At 38.3% G+C, this 19752-nt stretch overlaps 1 protein-coding gene across 4 annotated transcripts in view; it reads left to right on the plus strand.

Moving 5' to 3' along the window:
• Positions 1–19752, plus strand: part of CACNB2 (calcium voltage-gated channel auxiliary subunit beta 2) — a 220072-nt gene that overhangs the window by 107102 nt on the left and 93218 nt on the right. The window contains exon 1 of one of the 4 annotated variants that reach the window (XM_042043658.1): positions 16938–16985. The exons of the other annotated variants lie outside the window; for them this stretch is intronic. Coding sequence (XP_041899592.1) covers positions 16953–16985 — 33 coding nt within the window. The 5' untranslated portion in view covers positions 16938–16952. Of the gene's footprint in view, positions 1–16937; positions 16986–19752 lie in introns of those variants that run through there. 4 annotated transcript variants of the gene reach the window in all.

Raw genomic sequence — 19752 nt, forward strand, 5'->3', positions numbered from 1 at the left:
GCGATATTGTGGTTCCCTCTGCATGTTCAGTGTTCCTTACTCTGAGTGCCCAGCTCTGGGGAAGTGTGTCCAAATGCAGTCAGCACTGCCTGTCATGGTGGGAGATTGTGCAGGTCTGTTCTCTGGCCTTGGCCATGAATTATCCTTTCTTCAGGGTTGGGATAATTTGATCTAAAAATGCTGTACAGTAAATATTAGGATTATGCTAACCTTAAAACATTCCACAGTGTCTTTTTATATTGTGCCAGGAAGATTTCAGCCTTTACAAAAACTATAGTTTGAGATGTCATTTAATGCCTATTTTGTATTGAGTGTCCTATTTTCCCTTTACATATAGTTTGGCATGAGAAAAGATGAAATCATTGAATATATTTCAGAGCAAAAAGGCGTGCTGAAATTGAGTGTCCATGTTGATAGGGCAATGGGCTGCAGAGCACTGAGCTGAAAACCATTTTGGAAAGTATAAGGTCATATTTTTCAGGCTCTGAATTTCCAGAGAGAGATGTTTCAATTGCATTTTTATATATGCTTGAAAAACCTAAACAATACTTCCTGCCTGGCATTGAGGCTGCCCAGGGTGGCTGTGGCTGTGGCTGTGGCTGTGGCTGTGGCTGTGGCTGTGGCAGGGAGTCTCTGGGGCCTCTCAGTGGTCTGTGCTGGGAGGTGCAGAATCAGCTCCTTAAGCTCCTCTTCTCTTCTACTTCCTACAAAATCTTGCCATGCAGTGAGTTTACGCTGCTGTCAGCAGGTCATGTTTTTATCCTTCCAAATATTGTATTGTCCCAGATTCAGGATGAATGTTGAAAGATTTTAGTAGAGAGTAAGTGAGAGAATAAGTCTTTTAAATTTTCCTTAGTAAATCTGAATAGATTAGTCTGAATCATACACGTAAGAAAAAGATACTAAGTATTAGTATCAAAATTCAAGGATGAAACATCATCCTGAGTTCCTCTGAAAAGTAGCCTTGCCAGTGCCAGCAAAATGACCTTCTTGGAGCCCATTTCCTTCTCTGCTGTGAAGAATTTTTGTATCCTTTTGCACACAACTTTTGCTTACCTGTCCCCTTTCCAAGGATTTTGGTGAGCTTCAGAAATATTTATAGCTGGCTACAGTGTTTTATGATATAACATCAGTTGCCAGTTGATGGTACAGGAAAAAGCCCCAAGTCCTCGAGTCTTTTACAGATGGTTGGTCTGACATATGATGTGGTGAGGGGCATGCCAAAAGTTTTTCAATGTTTCTATGTTAGGTTTGAGATTTAGTGTTCTTTTGTGGTTCATGGTTTATAAAACTGTATTCTAGCAGAACTTAGAAAATTATTTTGCTATTGAATGTGATTTATTTAGTGAGATAACTTTAAAAAAATGGTGTATGCTGAAGATGAAATAATTAAATACCGATCAGAATCTGTTTTGTTACACATATGCCTAAGTATTTGTTTTAATATCTGTTAAGATATCTGTCAGAATTGAAGAAAACTGCGTATTTAAGTATTTGGTTGACTTGATAGTCTTAATTTTCTTACTAAAATTGTCTTTAAGGAAGGGTGGTGAAGTATAGAGCGCTATGGAGCAGATACGAATTTCCTTATGCTGCTGCACTGTGGGGTTTTTTAAAGGTTTTTATGTTTTTGCTTTGAAAAGAAAAAGAAAAAAAAGGGAAAAAGAAAAATTTAAAAACCAGCAGTCTCATGACTGGCAGAGTTAGAAGTTACTTTTACCAATGTCATGGTTTTAACCCCAGCCAGCAGCCAAGCCCCACTCACTCCCCCACTGGAGAGATCGGGGAAGGGGTTGGAAGGGTAAAATGTAGAGAACTCGTTGGCTGAGATAAAAGCAGTTTAATAGGGAAAGGAAAAGCATGCACACAAGCAAAGCAAAACAAGGAATTCAGTCACTGCTTCCCATGGGCAGGCAGGTGTTCAGCCATCCCCAGGAGAGCCCGGCCCCATCACGTACAACAGTTACTTGTGAAGACAAATGCCATCACTCCAAACATCCCCCCATTCCTCCTTCTTCACCAAACTTTATATATTGACTGTGATGCCGTAGGGTCTGGAATATCTCTTTGGTCACTTTGGGTCACCTGTCCCAGCTGTGTCTCCTCCCAGCCTCCCACGCACCCCCAGCTCCATTGCCTTTGTGGCAGTATGAAAAGCAGAAAAGGCCTTGGCTCTGTGAAAGCCCTGATCAGCAACAACAAAAACATGTCTCTGTTATCAACCCTGTGTTCAGCACAAATCCAAAACACAGCCCCGTACCAGCCACTATGGAGAAAATTAATTCTACCTCAGCTGAAACCAGCACAACCAAGGATATTAAATTTGAGTGTTTTAAACAAGACAATACAAAACAGGTGAAGAAATTGAGTGGAATTTAAGCGGTAAAAAAATTTGTGGTCTTTAAATGGTACCCTGATGCTCTGAGGAGTGGCATCAGTGAAAATGAAAAATTGTGTCACTCATGTATCTTATGTGATGAAGACATGAATATCCTGAAAAGTATAGGTGTATTTATCTGCATAATTGGGAGTTCCTAGCTTCAGTATCAGGTAGTGTCTTCTCTCAGCCTTGCTGAGCTGCCCATTTTTCAGAGCTGTGCAGAAACAGAAAGTGCTGCTGGGCGAGCTCTTCCTCACCTGCATAGGCAGCTGGACATGAAGCTGATAAAGCCAAAGAGCACAAAACCCGGGACTTGGTACAGAAGCTGGCCCTGTTTAATCCCTACATGGCATAAACAGGAAAACAGAGTATTTCTCCCCAGAAACAGCACTAGTGCAGATTGCACTTTTTTCCACATAGATTATAGTGTCAGTACAGCAAGCACCTGAACTTGTAAATATTTAGAAAAATTATTTCCATTTAGAGAAGACCAATTTGTTTGCAGGATCTAGTTTTATTTACATCTTAATTTTCTATGGTAAACCCTCACTCTTAAATCCAGGGTTACAGGTAGTGAGCTGTAAGTGCAGCTCAGGCAAGGAGGTACAAAATGGCCTCTGCAGCTGTCAGCCTTGGGACAAATGATGCAACCAAATCTAAACTCTCCCCAGTTCTGCTCCAGCAGCCTCTGGGACAGTCGGCCCATCACTTTTCCTTATGTTCCTCTGCCCTCACAGGCCCTTTTTCTGGGAGCCAGGAGCTAAATACTGTAAAAACAGCTGCTCTGTTCTTGCTGCTCTGCTCTTGCTGCTCCAGTGTCTCATTTTAAACACAGTCCTAAGACATGAAGCAAATGGGTTTGTTATTTTTATCTTACTCGTTAGATGATTCTCTGGCTCTCTGTTACTGTCTTTCTAACTGTTCTGCTTTTATTTTGTAATTTGTGTGGGACCTTGTATACATACAGTAAATGAGGGGTGATGCTGCCCTTGCAAAGACTCAGTAATTTCCAAATGAGTGTCCCAATCTACAGGCAAAAATACTTGTAGTTGCTTCTGATTTCTTTATAAAAAAGATTTCATTGTCACCATTTCTGTGTTGTAATACAAGTACTGTCAAGTGGAAAAGGCTTAGAAATTAAATCGTAGCACTGGGCAAACTGATTCGGTGGCATTGAAATGTCATTTCTGGAATTATCCGGCTTACTGGGGAGTGTTTCAAGGAATAACCTTCTGGCGTGACAGACTACAGTGGGGGGATTAGATGGGGTTTGTACAGTGGGCCAAATTCTGCCAGTGTTAATTAGGATTGAGTGAGCATAAGTGAGGACAAGAACTGTCCCAGCGATTGCCATTTTACTTTTTAAATCTCTGTGGCATATATATTTTCATTTCCATGTAACATTATTTATTTTCAGGTAGAGGGAGGCTCATACCCTTTTGACTAATAAAAAGAAAATAAAAGATAACCAGATCATGTGTCAACAAAATCATTCTACAAAGTCCCAGCCTTTTCTTTGTTTTCTGAAATTTAGGATATGTTTGGTACCCTATTTTCAAGAGAAATATATCTGATTTTAATTTTGTCTAAGAAACTGGGCAATATTGCCCCTTGAGCAGGACCTAGAGTTTTGAAGGTTTATGAAAACATCCTTAGAACATAATTGAATGCTGTTTACATGGGGCTTTCCAAAAGGCAGTGAGGCTCCTAAGGAAGCCACAAAGTGAAGACTAGATGCTGAGCCTGCGAGGCAGTTCGCTGGGTCCCACAACCCTCCCTGCTTCTGCAGGGGCATAGAAAGAGAGAAAGAAGCTGAGGGTGGAAAGTTTTGAATTTGACTCCCAAAACCTGTAAGCAGAAGAACATGGGAAGTTAAGATGGACGAGCTTTACCTGAAAATGTTAGCATGATGCTTTGCCTGCTTCCTGAATTGCTATTTAACAGCGTCAGAATGAAATTACTCAGACACAGCTTTGAACTTCGAGTCAATCTGAGTGTAGAACAGAATACGCAGCCCACTTCTTCAAGAGACTAGAAGAAAATTGAGCTGATTAAATAGCATTTATACTGTTATTTTCAATAATGTTCTTTAACTGGGACTCTTTACTATTTTTAACAAAATCAGATCAAAAGTTCAAGTGCTGAGAGGTGATATAATTTTAATAAGCTTCTGTCATAGTGAAGGGAACTTTTGGAGCTGTGGCTAAAAGGATGACTGTGACTGATTTAATGGTGTTCCATAGGAGCTACCAAACAGCTTACTGAAAGGACAATCTAGGGCACAGAGGAGGTACTTGTATTTAAATCATTTTATGAGGAAATAAAACAATATGTGAGCTGTATTTAGGTCCCTTCATTTTAACCTGGGAGAAAAATGCTGATGTGCTGGTGGTGAGGAGTGAGGAGGGAAAATGTACCTGGCTGCTGGATGACAGATCGTTTGGGGGGAAAGGATGTTTCCTTGTTTGCCTTCTACAGGACATCTGACAAACTGCTAATTTCATGATAATTTCCTGAAGTTCATTGTGCAATGATTAGACCAGTTTTAAAAGACTTCATAATTCTGTTATGTAATTGTTCAGTTTGATAGTATGTGGTTGAACATGGCCAGGTTTAAAAAGCAGAAGCTATTGCTTCTAAAATCAAGCAGGTTTTGTGTTGGTTTTGCAATTTGAAACACAGAAATTCAAGATTTTTAATTAAATCTTTTAAATATTTCATATTAATGATAACTATTAGTACTATAATATAGAATAGCAAGAATATTAGCTGAATACTAATACAATTTACTGGAAAAAAATATGACAAAACTTGAAGCCCTGTAATTTGTGAATGCAAATTTTTTCTGCAGTTTTGATATAGATATACTTTACTTCATGGACCAAGGCTTAAGCCTTATACAGTAACTCATTATTTGAGTTCTATCTATTTCCTTATTTAGACAATTGACACTGGAAAAATGTTTACTGACTGCCTATGTTTACTCTGTTAATGATTTTCATGCTCTGTAAGTAATTCAGGAATTTTAATATTGTTTTTCATAAGGATTCCCCTTTTATTTATACTTGCCTTCATAGATTTTAAGGACTTTTTTTGCTGCTGTAGAGAAACCAGAACCTTTAAAATCAGTCCTGTGATTAAGTGGTAAGATTAGATAATAAAAAAGGAGAATACACTGGAAATCACTAACTTTTTGCCAGCCGGCCATGCACCCTCGGCTCATCAAGAAAGGTGCTGGCATCTGTTTGTCTGTGTTAAGAGGGGATGGCATTTATGTCTTGTGTGAAATCCTTGATTGACGCAAACTGCCTAAATCTCCTTAGGAAGAAGCAATCAATGAGAGGCCGGCTGGGCGGGTGGGCAGCGCGCTCCTCTCGTGGGCACAGGGATCCTCTCGTGGGCCCTGCCTGCTGTCTGCTCTGCTGAGAGAGCCTGGGGGCTGCAGCCAAACCCTCCCTTTGTGCCCCTGAGCCTGGCCTCGACCACAGGGGTGGATGCGTTGGGCAAGGGACTGAGCTCTGTGTCAAAATGATTCCTTGAAATGACTGCGCTTGAATTTCCTCTCACAGCAAGATAAGGAGTAAATTGTAAAAATAAAAAATGTAAGGAAAAGTTGATTTTTCTGCTCACTAAGGGAATTTCCCTCAGTGGCCCATGTTGTTGGTTTGGGGATTTTTTATGAAGAGAATCGTGGCATTCTGCTTCCTTTATGTAGCCCCACCTTTCAAAGAAGAGGGGAAATTGAAATGATTCTGCTTACTAGCAAGAATGCCTTTCTATCTCAGTTTAAACCAAAATAAAACTGGTAGTTTTGCAGCCTTTTACCTGACCTGTTTCATGACTGTACTGGGCCCGGTGGTAGCAAACTGATACCAGAGTCTTTCCTTTCTCTCGTGCACTGTTTCTCACACAGACTGATGAGGAAGCGTATCAGGAGATGAGAAATACATGACAAAGGAGAGAGGGGGGCTCTGAACTTTCCATCAAAAGGTATATGTCACAAAATGTCCTGTAAAGCAGCTTTAAACCAAAAATACTAGAGATGTAGCACCTTCCAAATGACCTGACTTTTCCACGTACCTGAATTATTTATATTCTTCATTACAAATTCATTTTTGTCAGGGCTGATCTAATAGATTTACAACAGAAATAATTTTTGCAAGTAATGGATCTTTATTTAGCTCTACTGGATTTCATAAGGAAAAAAGAATTAATTTTTTTTTTTTTGAGGAAACTATTTCCTGACAGTTCTCAAGTAAGGTTCAGATCTTTAAAACAAAAGTTATGCTACTGTTTGATTAAATCATTATTTTTGGGTTTTTTTGTAGATCAGAGGGTTAATTGTAGGTTTTTTGTTTGTTTTTTCTAGGAGCACCAATATAGGAGAACAATAGAGAACAACAGAATAAGTTGAGCTTGAATGGCTTGAAAGAAGGAGGGAAAATCATAATGGTTAGGAAAAAAAGTCAAAATATGATAAGAGCAACAAACAACATAGAGGTAGAAGGGAACAATAATACAGAAAAATTTAAACCAGAATTGAAGGGGAGCTTTTAAGTCAGCTGGAGTAACAGCTAGCTGAATAAAAAGGTGGATGAAAAAAGACTGATGCAGAAGTTATCATTTAAAACAGAAGTAATCAGAACAATCAAATCCTTAACAATTCATCTGATTTATAGATATTCCATTAAGGTGCTGTAGTTGGCTTTTTAATATTTTGAGATGTACTGAAGTGGTAATTGAGAATACTGGTTTAATATCTTTAACTCAGGATTCATTGTTGTCAGACACCACAAAACTCTTCTGTTTTTCTGTGTTGCCAACAACATTTGCACAGAACACGGAAGACAACACAGTCTGATAAAGAATGCTTCATCTCTGACTTCTGTGTGCTACTAACGAAACAAATACGTAACAATTGGGAATCCAGTCTACAAATTTGTTTTGGTTTCTAATATTTTAAGGAAGAAGTGTAAAAGATGAATGCCATGTTTATTTGCCATCCAGGAGCTAGCAAAGGGGTGTCCCTCCTCCGTCTCTGAGTCTCAGCTGTGGGGTGGGCAGAGGGTGTTGGGTGGGCAGAGCAGCACTGAACAAGCTGCAGCCATGCATCAGATTCAAAATCGCTCCTGTAGTTAAATACGCTCTTTTAGAAAATACTTGCATTTGATTCATTCTCTTTTCTTCCTTAATCCCCTCCCCTTCTTTTATTTCTGTTATGTAAGAAGCATAATTGTTTTTATAATTCACATTATTTCTTTTCACCTCTCTGCATCATGAGCTAATCCCAAAATATCTGTTATGTACCAGAAATAGCAAATGGGAGTTTTGTGTTCTGTTTTGTTTTGGTGTTGTGTTTTTATTTCTCTTTTCTAGAAGCTTCTTTCTGCAGCCTCTTGTCTAAGTGCTGCCCAGCAATCCTGTGTATTCCCCGGATCTGGGACACAAAATCATTCCCTTAATTCCTGTCTCTGATTACTTTCTGATTCTGACCACCGTCTGGAGCTGAAGCGCACAGATTTCATATGTTTGATTTGCTGTGCAACAGAAATCTTTTATCGGCCAACAATAAAAAACGAAAGAAAACCCCACACCCAAACCTCTTCACTGCAGCTGTACAGGAGCGGGCACAGGCTTGGGGAGCCATGAAGTTTGAAATTCTCTGCAGATGATCCAAAGTGAATGTGTGATTTAATCTGTATTTTCTTATACTGATTTGAATATTTTGTGTGTCTAAAAGTTAATGAAATTTTGTGCGGAGAGGTGATGAGAAGGGAAGCAGTGGTGGTGGGTGGGTCTGTATCAGGGAAAATTTGTCTTAAAGAGGTTTATAGAAATAAACCCATTTGCAGAAAGATAAATATGTATTTTTCTTAATGGATGTTATCAACAAATATAAACCTGTGTGTAAAATGCCTGGAAATGTGGTAAAATCTGTATGTAAAATGCCAAGATGTGTATATAACTCAGGTCTTAAACAAACACCAACTCCATTAAACCAACGAGGCATTTAAATGACCGTGCTGCATCCAACACAATTTTGTTTCATTTTTAAAATTCCCTTTCACATACATTCTCAAATCTTTATGGAAATAATTAACTAAGAAGTGAAAAAGTTAAGAAGGTTCAGAACAGAAATAAGCTGATATTAGCTGTGCTCAAATTTGACAGAAATTTTCAAAGCCTTTAAGAGATGTGAGATGCTCCATGAGCAGCTGATGGCCTGGCCCTGCCAGCTGGGGGAATGAGAGTCTGTCTTTTAAAAGAAAACTCTAGATCAGCGGGTGAGGATATAAAATAGAAATAATTGAGTTGGCTTAGAAACTATGGTGAAACAATCACCTGAAGGCATTTTAAAATACATTTGTGGCCATAACTGGGGTGTGGCTTTGCCTGTAGGAGTTTCTGAAGCTGTCTAACACTAAGACTGTTTCCGTAAGTGGGAGCTGACAAGCATAAGAAGTTTCCTGGCAAAGGAGCACAACTCTGTAGAGCTGTCAGAACAGTCCCTGGTGTGCCTTTGGCCAGGACTAGCTCGCAGACTTCCAGGCAGCTCTTCGGTGTCGCTTGTTAGACAGCACAGGCCAGGTGGTAATTCTGTGGGACAATTTGGATTCAACCATCCTCTTTTGAAGGGGAAGAGAGTTTAATACTATGGACTTGGCAACTCCAAGACAGTTGACTTTGGTTCAGGAGAATGGTCCAGGCATGTCAGTGCATTAGACTCCACTAAGGGGAGCCAGGAGTACTGTCCCATGAGAGCAGCCACCAATTTTACTTCTGGGGCCCTGCAGTGATTGCCCTGCTAACTGCGAGGAGTGGACCAGGAGCCCAGTGAGCCAGGAGGAAAAGTCGTGATCTTTCTCCAGCCCTTCGAGGTACCTCCATGTTTATTAAGAACCATTTCCATTTCTTCCCTTTTATCAAAGATGGCATTTGCATTGCCAAGAATACATTTTAGCAATCATTTGTCATTTTGTGCTTAATAACTCACATAGCAGTAGAGTTTTTGAAAAATAATTTTCTTTTTTAGCTGAACAGCTGATCTGAAATGCAGTCAGTGGTATTGCACTGTCAAAAAATATTAAGACTCTTTGGACTCCATATTCTGCTTTTAAAAAATAGTACTTTCACAAATATATTCTGTGTTGAAAATGAAACTTTTCAAAACAAAGTAGTAGCCTTAGCTATACAGCAAATTTAAACAGGAAGTGCAGTGTCTACTGCAGCTTCTAGTTATAGGCAAAATTAGGTTCAAAAGTAGAGTATATCATGTCCTTGACTCGTGGAGAATATTAAGGAAATAATCATGGGAAAAATAGACTGAATTATATTAGGGAGGAAAATAAAATAACACTTACCAGCTGAAGTCTCTATTTGCAGTGATAATGTAACTTCCAGGGCAGTTCCTGCTGTCTTGGGCTGTCCCTCAGCTGCCTAGTTCATGGTCAAAAGCACTGTTTAATGCAGTAGGGAAAAGTCCTTCCTATAACCTGGGGCTTGACAGTACAAACATCTGTACTGACCTATGCAGTTTAGTGAAAATGCACAGCAGTTCCTTGTGCATTTTTTTCTCCTGTGTAGAGTAATATAAAGGGAGTGGTTGCACTTAGTATCACACGTTTGGGTTTGATGTTTCTGGGAAATTTGTGTGCTAACACAAGAGTTTGCGTTTTATTTTACCTGAGGGAAAGCTAAGTCCTTGATCACAAGAACAGAACTGGAGTTAAAAGAGAAAAACATAAAAGGAATAAAAAGGAAACTCTAAGTATATTTAACACCAACCTCCTTCCCTGGAAGACTTTGCAGAGGGATCTCTAAGCCCTCAAGGGGGCTTAGGGGCAGTTTAGCACCATGACGCTTCCTGGGAGTTATGTTTTATATCAGCCTTTAAGCTAACTTTGAAAGTTGGAGAACTTGGTGTGTATCTCCTTTTCTTCTGTTTCTTTCCCTCATCTATTAGTTTAGCACTTGACATAAAACATGCTGTACCAAATTAGATCAAAGATTTATTTAGCTGTTTGCAATATTAGCCATTAGCAGAAGTAGAGAGAAATATAAGCACAAAGCAAGTGTGCAGTGATATCCTTCCACATAACAGTTTATTGCCCATGAATACTGGCACAAAAACTGCAGCTGTGGTACTATTCCTAAGCTCTATTTAATGTGTGCTAACTGGCTCTCAATGGAATTGTATTCCAAGAATGTGTTGTGTCCACTCACTTTTTGGGTCCAGTTCTGTCATTTCCTGTGTATGTTACTTACTCAACAGCAATATGGTTTCTGAATTTACACAGCAGATGGTTATGATGGCTTAAGTTTTTTCTTGACAACTGATCTTTAGATCAAAATGCAAGAGGAGGGGATGCTCCTGCCTTAAGGGGTTTGCCTGCATTTAAATTCTGTTCTACCTATTAATTAGCACTTTTCTTCTACTTCAAAAAAGCTTTCTTCTTTTTTATTGTCATGTGAGTGAATGACAAATTTTCTTCATGTCTAATAAGATTCCTTACAAGAGGTTCTCTTCTTCTTGTGAGCTGCTTGGAGGTGAGGCACTGGTACTGGGAGCAGGAGGCTTTCTCTTACACACCAACCTTTGGTGCTACAGGCAACAAGACGTTTGCATGCTCCAGATTCGAATATTGAGGCGATACAAAGTCCCCTTTTGCCTGAATTCTGCCTGCTTAAAGTCTTATCTGAAAACTGGGAAAAAGGTTCCCTTCATTTTACTGTCCTTCTTATTGTGGAGATAAATTTTTGAAGCTATAGGTAATGCTCATGATGAGCTTCTCAGAAAATAAAAACCACAAGTTAATAACATGGGCTTCAGAACAATACAGGAAGCCTGGGGCCCAAATACTCAGGGGAAAAAAGAGCACAAAAATTATATATAAAGTAGTAGATCAGTAAACATTCATGTGTCTGAGTGCTGAAAAATGTTGGAGCTCCCTGGAAAAGAGAATATGATTATGTAGGTGAGGACAAGGGAATTAAATTAACGTTGACTAAATGCTTAATTGCTTTATTTTGCAGTCTAGTCTTCTGTCAAAGTAGGTTATGTGTGTAATATATTTTAGTTTAAGCTTGGTATGACTGTGGTTTTTATCATTCTTTCCCTGCTTAAAACAAAAAAATCCAAACTAAAGTGTTTGTTATTATTAAAAAGAGTAAGTTACCATTCTTTTTGCTTGTTAGAATTGTTTTCTTGAGCCTATTTACATGTCTTAATTGGCAAGTAATTGCTTTCCTAATCCAGATAAATAGTGTTGAAATGTGAATTGCAAAGCCCGGTACCTTTTAGATTCATGGGTGGAGGCTGCTGTTTGCGAAGGATCACTGAAAATTCTGCATTATCAGCCTAATAAACAATGATTTCTATCAGTACAGATAGATAATCTCAGATATTTGCAGGCTGTCGTATTCTGTGATAAATGGTTCTTCAATGGAGAACATGAAATAAATAGTGTGAATAATCCACTCCTATCCTGTTGATAGGAGTTGGGAAAATAATTTTAAAATTGCATATTTTTAGTCCTTATAATGAACTGTTGTACTGACCTATTTTTGATATAATCTTAGAAGCTGTAATCTGAAGACTGTTCTCTGATTCCCTGTAGATCAGTGCACCTTACTGGGTAGTAGCTCTGACTTATCCATTTATTTCAGCAAGATTTTTTTCTGTAGTAGTAATAATGAATTCTTTGCAAGGATTTAGTGATAATCCTGTTAACATTTTATTGTTTGTGCCGTTACAAGGATGGATACAGATATCCTTGTGTGGTGTTTTTTATTGTCAGTAGGAAAAAAAGCAACTTAACAAGAATTTGTAATTGTTCTTAACTGGAAGAAAATTATGCTTCAGGAGAAAGTAAATTATAATAGTTCATCATACTTCTGCATTACATATAGCTTAATGGGCTGTTGTGTGGGGAGTTCTTACTATTTGATAGCAGTCCCTTCCAAACTTCACTGAGGAGCTGCTGATAGACAAATACACATTCACTCACATATTAACAATTGGTTTGTGTGGGCTCTGCAATGGTGCAGTGTGTCTTTTGTACTTGAATATTAGATTGCTTTCTTGGCTCCTGAGTAAGATCACAGATCGATCTGGAATTTGCACAGTATATCTAATACTTTTTATACTTTGCATAAAAATAAAGTAGAAGAAGAGTACTGACCCTGGGTCTTCTACTTTCCAGTAGTTCCAGCTGCGGCAGTACTGACCTGTTGTGCTTCTTATCCTCTGTGCAGATATGGATATTAATTTCCAAAGCACCAAAGTTTAAAAAATGGCCACACCGGAATACATTGGGGGTGTATATCATACGAAATTACAGTATTTATTTCATTATTTTCTGGGAGAATATATATTAGCTGCTCCAAATTACACGTGTCTCTTAAACAAAAACTAATTTATACACACAGAAATTGTGTCTGCTGGAATTTGCATAGTTGAAATGGGCCCCAGATGTTGCAGTTATGTAAGGGCCTAATCTAAAGCCAACCAAAGAGAGCCTTATGGGCTTCAGATCACGCCAATAAGAACATTTTCAGAAGAATTAACATTGAAGGAGACTGCAGTAAGCTAACATTGTCTGTAGCTATTACAAATATAAAACTGAAATATATGGATGGAGGGATGTGCCTTTTTCACTGTGGATGGAATTAAATTTGTACTTCAGTGGGGAAAAATATGACATGAATGATTTTTAACAAAAAAACCCCTTTCATTTAAATGTTAAGCCCAACTGTATGTGTCTTAAAAACCATAATTTTTTCTGTTTGCTTAAGTATTTGTGGGGGAGTGGTTAATTAGTAATATTTTTAATGTGAGATACTTTTGAAGTAGATCTGTTTTCTGCTTTTGAACTGCTACAGGATTACATTACATAGCTATTGCTATCCATCACAAAATAGAATAGGGGCTGTCTTGTTGTGATAAATAAATGAGGGATTTTAATACCTTGACATCTTTTGGAAAGACTTTGAGTCTTCTAAAAGGGGAAAGCAAACTCTTCTGAAGCTGACTCTGGCCAGGTGAGAAGAGCTGATAACATGTCACTTATAGGAAGGGCAAAGGGATAAATATTCACCTTCAGCTAGGAAAAGAGAACAGCTTGGGTTGTAGTTAACTTAACCTGAGCTCTTTGTATGGGGTACTTGAATACCTAGAGGGCCAGCTGAAGCAGCTCAGAAACAAGAAGTTATGTTTTGAGAAATTTTGTAAGACTGATGAGATACTTGATAGCTGAATAAAAGCAAATGTGATATCTGAGATAACTGGAGAAAAGCAAATACATTATCTGCCTTTAAAATGGGAAGGAAAGGCAAAACTGAAAAATTTTCATATATATATATGTATTAGATATGCAGATTTACAGGTTGCTATGCATTATCTGTTCATGCATATACCCATCAGCAAATGTCAGATAACATAATTCATAATGAGGCAGAATGACAATAAATTGCCTTAATTTGTTTGCCATATGCTAAGCATGCCCACATGTCCACACATGGATCAGCTGATGCACAATAACTTGGTGATGAGAAAAATTACTCATATGTTTTAAGGTTTTAGCACTTCTGAGTTACTGACTGTGTGATCTCTTAACAACTCATTTTTGATCTGGTTTACCAACAGGAACTTGTATAGACTGACATCCATCTTGCTTTGTTACACAAAAAGACAAAACCAAAGCAGCTTAAACATTTACAAGCAAGCTTCTATTAGTATGTTACTGAGTATTTAGTTAATCAGTACTTCTGTTTTCTCATGTGCTTAATCCCATTTATTGTCCAAACATAGTAAAATTTCATAAAGTTGTGTTTAAAATTGAGACTTCTGATGAAATCACAGTGTAAATACAGAGTACTAAGATTTAAAGTTCAGGCTACTTCTCCATTAGAACTATACAGGATTAAAGAATGAATCAAAACATTAATGTCTGAATTAATTGTGTTCCTGTTCTCTTAATAAAGATGTGTTTTTCTGTGAGGGGTTGAAGGTCTTTGTTCTAAGGCACCTTAATTTGTCAGGTTACACAGCAGATACCTTTTAACAGATCTGGTACTTCTTAGGTGATGATTCACCATCTTGGGCAAAAAAGGGCGAAGTTGTCTAGCACTTACTGTATACTAGTTCCATGCTGTTTGCTGCTCAGAAGTTAAAAAAAAAATTAAAAAGGAAAAAAAGGAAGAAAAAGAGGTGTTTCTATTCTGTTACTGGAAGATTTAGGGAGCTTTTGAAACTGTGACTGGTACTGGCAAATTTTTCTATTGCTCTTTCTACATTTTAAATTATCTCATTACTGCGTTTTCTACTACAAAGTTCTTTTGTTTCGATATTGTGATACAAAATTTGCCATGATGACAGTGTGGTCTTGCAAGCTTAGTGTCAGTATTCTGTAAAATCTGCTGAAGGGCAGAAAATAAGCCTCTGGAACGAGAGCTGCTCCGTCCTAATTGCGATATTCCAGCTGAGACTGTGACCGTGTATTCTTCAGAGTAGTTCTTATTTGCCTCGAGATATTTGTGTCCCACACCATGTGTTAAACTTTTTAAGGATAATAACTTTGCTAAAAAGCTTGCTCAGTAATTTTACTGTTAACCCCCCAACATTGTTAATACAGTATTGCATCAGAAATTGCTATACTTCTCACAGCCTTCTAAAATTGTATTCGCTGAAGTTTACTGTTTGCTTCCCTGGAAACCAGTAGCTGTTTCAACATTTTGAGTTTAATACCCAGCCTAGAAGTGCGCTATGGAAGTCAAAATAAGTTATGCAAGAGGTTGTCAATGTTCTGTGTATTTTTCTTTGCTCAGTCTATTTCAGGTAGATGGAAATGTCTATTTCATGAGAAATAAGGGCAAGGTTTCTACTTATTTAATTCTCTTTTGGCATCCAAAGTGGACCTAACATGAATACTGAATTCAGAAACCGTGGTAAAATTTTAAGAATCCTGCATTCTCATAGTCCCCTTAAAAAAAAAACAACCAAAAAAACCACTGCAAAAAACAACCACCTGATCAAGTATTAACCAAACGTCACTTCTTGTTTCAGTGAGATAGAATGGTTAACAGTATTGTATACAGATAATATAAATAAGAAATTACATTTTAAGAGGATAACTTTATATTGATCAATCTTGGTACACCTTAAAAGTGGCTGTGAGAAAAAATGTGTAGGAACCAGTTCATGTAAATGGAAGCCAGTCTGAAGTCTCTGTTTAAAAGGAAAACAAAATATCTGGTTTAATACTTATTGTGAGACATAGGTATGGCCTGCCCTTCTCTCTCCAAGTAGTGTCGACTTTACCGAGTCTACAAAGTCAGTATTAAGAGCTTGGCCTTTGAAAATAGACAATATTTTCAGCTCTCATGGACTAGAGGCTGGACTTTGTGGGCCTTTGCTTGCCTCGCATGCCTATTATAGACCAGTCTTGAGGCATAGGCAGAGGAGAAGGTTGCCCAGCTCACTGAGCAGCTGGAGCCAAAACAATGTTTGTCCTTGTTGCTACTCTGGGGAGTCACTGCCTCGGCATTCATTATCTCAGTGGTAACAGAGGGGGAAAGTGGCTTCTCTGGAGCTCTTTTTCTGTTCCTATCATTCCTTGCCTGTTGCTGCCTGCTCCTTTCTCCTGTTTACTACACCTCTAGGAGCCTCGGACCAATGCAAGCATGTATCTTTAGTGCTTAATTACATTTAACCTATGCTTTTATTTTAAGCCAGTTGACCTTAATCTTGCAAATTCTTAAACTCATTAGGGCCAATAATATAATGCATGTAGGTTTTCCTGATTATTTCAGTCGACTGGCTAATATAGAAGTATTGCCATGATGAAATGTCTAGTGAGAGTTTTTTAGGATGGTAGTTTATATAAAAATCATGATTAAGGTTCATTTATATGTATCTTCTACTATAAGAGGTCTTCTACCTTAGATATAGTCAAGGAGAATTTTCCTTTTACAAAGAAAATTTCTAACTTAAATTGATATTTACAGTTTGAAATTCCAGCATAATATCTCTGTGGGTGGGGGAGAACAAAAAAAGATCTGTATCCAGAAGCATCAATAAATTGATTATGTGGTGTTTATGCTCAGATGCCTCTCCTGTTTCTGGCTGCACAGCAGTTGTGTGTTACCAGGGGGCCATGCATGTTGCAAGCCATACTTCTGAGATGAATGAAGTGTGATGTTACTCCAGGAAGTGTGCAGGCTTCATCCTTACAGCGGCTGTCGTCACCGTGAGCACAGAGCCCTCCCACTCCTCCTTGGTAATTGATGGTGACGGGCTCTCTGCTGAGCTGTCCCTAAGATAGGGACTGAATCAGATCAACAGCTGAGAGAAATCGCCAGTAAACAGCCTTGCTCCGTACAGACAAAAGCTGGGCCCTGTAAACCAGGCCTTGGAAGTACAGGTATTTCCAGTAATGGTCAATGCGGGCTGATGCGCTGAAGTTTTCGCTGGTGAGCTGCTTTGCGGCGGAGGTTTTGCTCCTGTGAGAAGTGTTGCTGCTGCTGGAAGGGCTGGCCTGCTTGGAGTGAGGCTGACGTGCTTGACAGACGCCTGATGTCTCCTCAAACTAAGCACATTGCTCCTGGGGTAAGCATATGTGGCAGGAGTGCAGGCCAGATGCTCGGGGAGCCCTTTAATTTTACAATGTAGAGGCTGGCTTGCAAGTGAACTTAATTACAGTTCAAATGTTTCACTTTGTTCTCATTTAGCCAAGCTGAAATGTTTTGGAGAAATGTGCCAGCCTTTTTGTGGAAGTCCAAACCATACTTTTGAGCTTCCTTTTTTGAAACATACTAACTTGACTTACAGTTTGGAAAAACTGTAAAAAAAATGAGTTGAGAGGGAGGGAAAGCAGGTGGCTGCTGCTGAGGGCTTCTGTCTCTAAACCTATTAAAGTACTTCAAAGTGGCTTGCTGTTTGTTCTGTGATTTTGGGGATTGTGCTAAATTGTTTTCTTCTCAATATGAAAGCAATGGGACTCTCTGCTGGCAGTAGCTTGAAGTACATTCTCTCTACAGACACAAACGTTATACTCTCTGTTGTTTTTGTTTGGGTTAGGTTGTAACACATTCCTGAGTTTTGGTTTGGCAGCATTTGACCAGATATGTGTATCCTGGGGCCAGGGACTTTTAGTAGAAGACATCCCACTACAGCTGTGCTGTGAAATGAAATTTAACTAGATGACAAATACTATTTTTAAAGTTCTAGTGGATGTGCTTTTTCTTTTTACATTGTATAGAATAAAGGATAGAGATTAAAATAAAATTAACACAAACATAAATTTAAGCTGAATGTTTGGCTTAAGCTTGCTTCTTTCTATAATGTTTATGAGAGATTTCAATAAAGTTGCAGTAAAAGAACAGTAGCATGACAGTAGCTTTCCAGAGTTATTTTGAGAGAGCATTGAGAACATATTTTGAGAGGCCATTGTCTTGTGTAACAGCTGCTCTAGAGTTTTTTTCTACAAGGAAATCAAGTTTGGATCATTGCTATTCCTGGGTTATTTAGGGATCGCCACATAGAAAACTGATTAATTATTGCTAATATCCATTCTGTTCTCCTCTTATGGACAACTTATCTTTATGAACAGCTTCTTTTTATTCCAATTAGACTATGCTCTTATGTTTGTGGGGGAAGTAATGCAACAGTGGGTCTGACAGGAAGTGTGCCACGAAGCAGGAATGGGTACAACTACTATATACAATTCCACTGGACTAATTTTCATCATCGATGTTCAGGATAGTAGAAATCAGCTACTAATAGAATCACAGAACCATTTAGCTTGGAAAAGACCCTTTCAGTCATCAAGTTCAACCATAGCTGTAGCTGCCTTTAGTCTTTTCTTATCTAATTAATGTAGTAAAAAGCTTAAGTCTTTCTGTTTTAATTTATAGACAAGCAATTATTAGGAGTTCTGATGAATAATATGTTTTGGGGTTCTCTGACAGTCCCAATATAAGTAGGGGGAAAATGGAACATAGCTTTTTTGGCAGGGGGAAGGTTGTTGTAAAATAAAAAAAAATCAAATTGGAAAATATTGTTTTCATAAAGAGAAGCAATCTGATGTTGAAACTTAACAGAACTAATGTACATGTTTCCATGCAGCATTTTCATGCTTCTGTCTGCTGGTTGTCAAATAATGTCCTCAAGGAGAAGCTGTGTTTATCTGATCTATCTAGGAAAATGAAGCTTTTCCCTCATATCACATCACAAAGAAGTCCAAGTTCTATTTTAGCATGATAATAGAGGCCCTGTTAGATGGAGGAAGAACTTATTGTTTGACGGGGTAAGGGGGTCACAGGGAGTGGTGCTGTGGATGTACAGCTCTTGTGAACTGAGGAGAAGCAAAAGATATGTGAAGTGAAACACAGATAGAAAGGAATAAAAGGGATTCAGCCATGTACATGGATTTCTCAACATTTGGCCAACCCTCCTTTCAAAGTGATAGTTTATGACTATTATGTTCATGTTTTCTCAGTTTTTATGCTAGTCTCCAGATACGTCATGAGGGGAAGACTATTTAGCTTTGCTAATGTGAATTTTGGCTGCAGTCACTTCTTGTTCAGAAGCATTTTTCAGGAAGCTGTGTTTGCAAATTAGCCTTTTTTTTAGCAGTACTAGTTCTCAGACATCATCTAATTGAAAAAATGATTGTTTAAGTATCTAGGAGGAAAGTAATTGGAAAGATTAAAGAAGAGATACACCTTGAGAACTTTCATATTGTTGGCATGAATAATTAAATACATTTATTATTGATGACAGTCCTTGAATGGCAGTTGATGCATCCAAAGTAGATTCAAATTGTATAATTGACTAGAACTTCAGGTAATTGTTTTATGGGTACGTTTTTCCAAATTGCCAGATTTCAGGATGTCCCTTGGAACAAATTGACCCCTGATGTATTCAAGTTAATTAAAATGTTACAGGAGGATAAAATGAAAGAATACTTACTGCAAAACCACTGATACATTTTCACCACCAACACAGTCATTGTAACATAGAAATTCTGAAGTACGGAAACATTAGTAACTGCCAGAAAGTATAAGGACATTTTGTCCTTTCCTCACTCTTTATGCAGAGAAGTGGCACCCTGCCTTTTTCCAATTTACCCAAATTTACCTGAATTTGTGTTTTTAGCATCAGTGAAATATATATTTGCTGCTGATATTTTTTATTCCATTTTCAAATAGCAGTGAACAAGCCTAGGAATTCATAAACTTGAAAGGGCAAATTCTGCTATTTTCTCCCCAGTATCCCTGGTGGGATCCCTGGGATCCCTGGTGGAGCTGCCACAAAAAAAAAGGCTGTAAAAGGACAGGAGGTAAAGTGCCTTGAAACTTCAATTGCATTCAGA

The sequence above is a fragment of the Corvus kubaryi genome, unplaced genomic scaffold, assembly GCF_017639235.1.
Source record: "Corvus kubaryi isolate FWS band 111438036 unplaced genomic scaffold, C.kubaryi_AGA036_p1.0 37398, whole genome shotgun sequence".
NCBI classification, from domain to species: domain Eukaryota; kingdom Metazoa; phylum Chordata; class Aves; order Passeriformes; family Corvidae; genus Corvus; species Corvus kubaryi.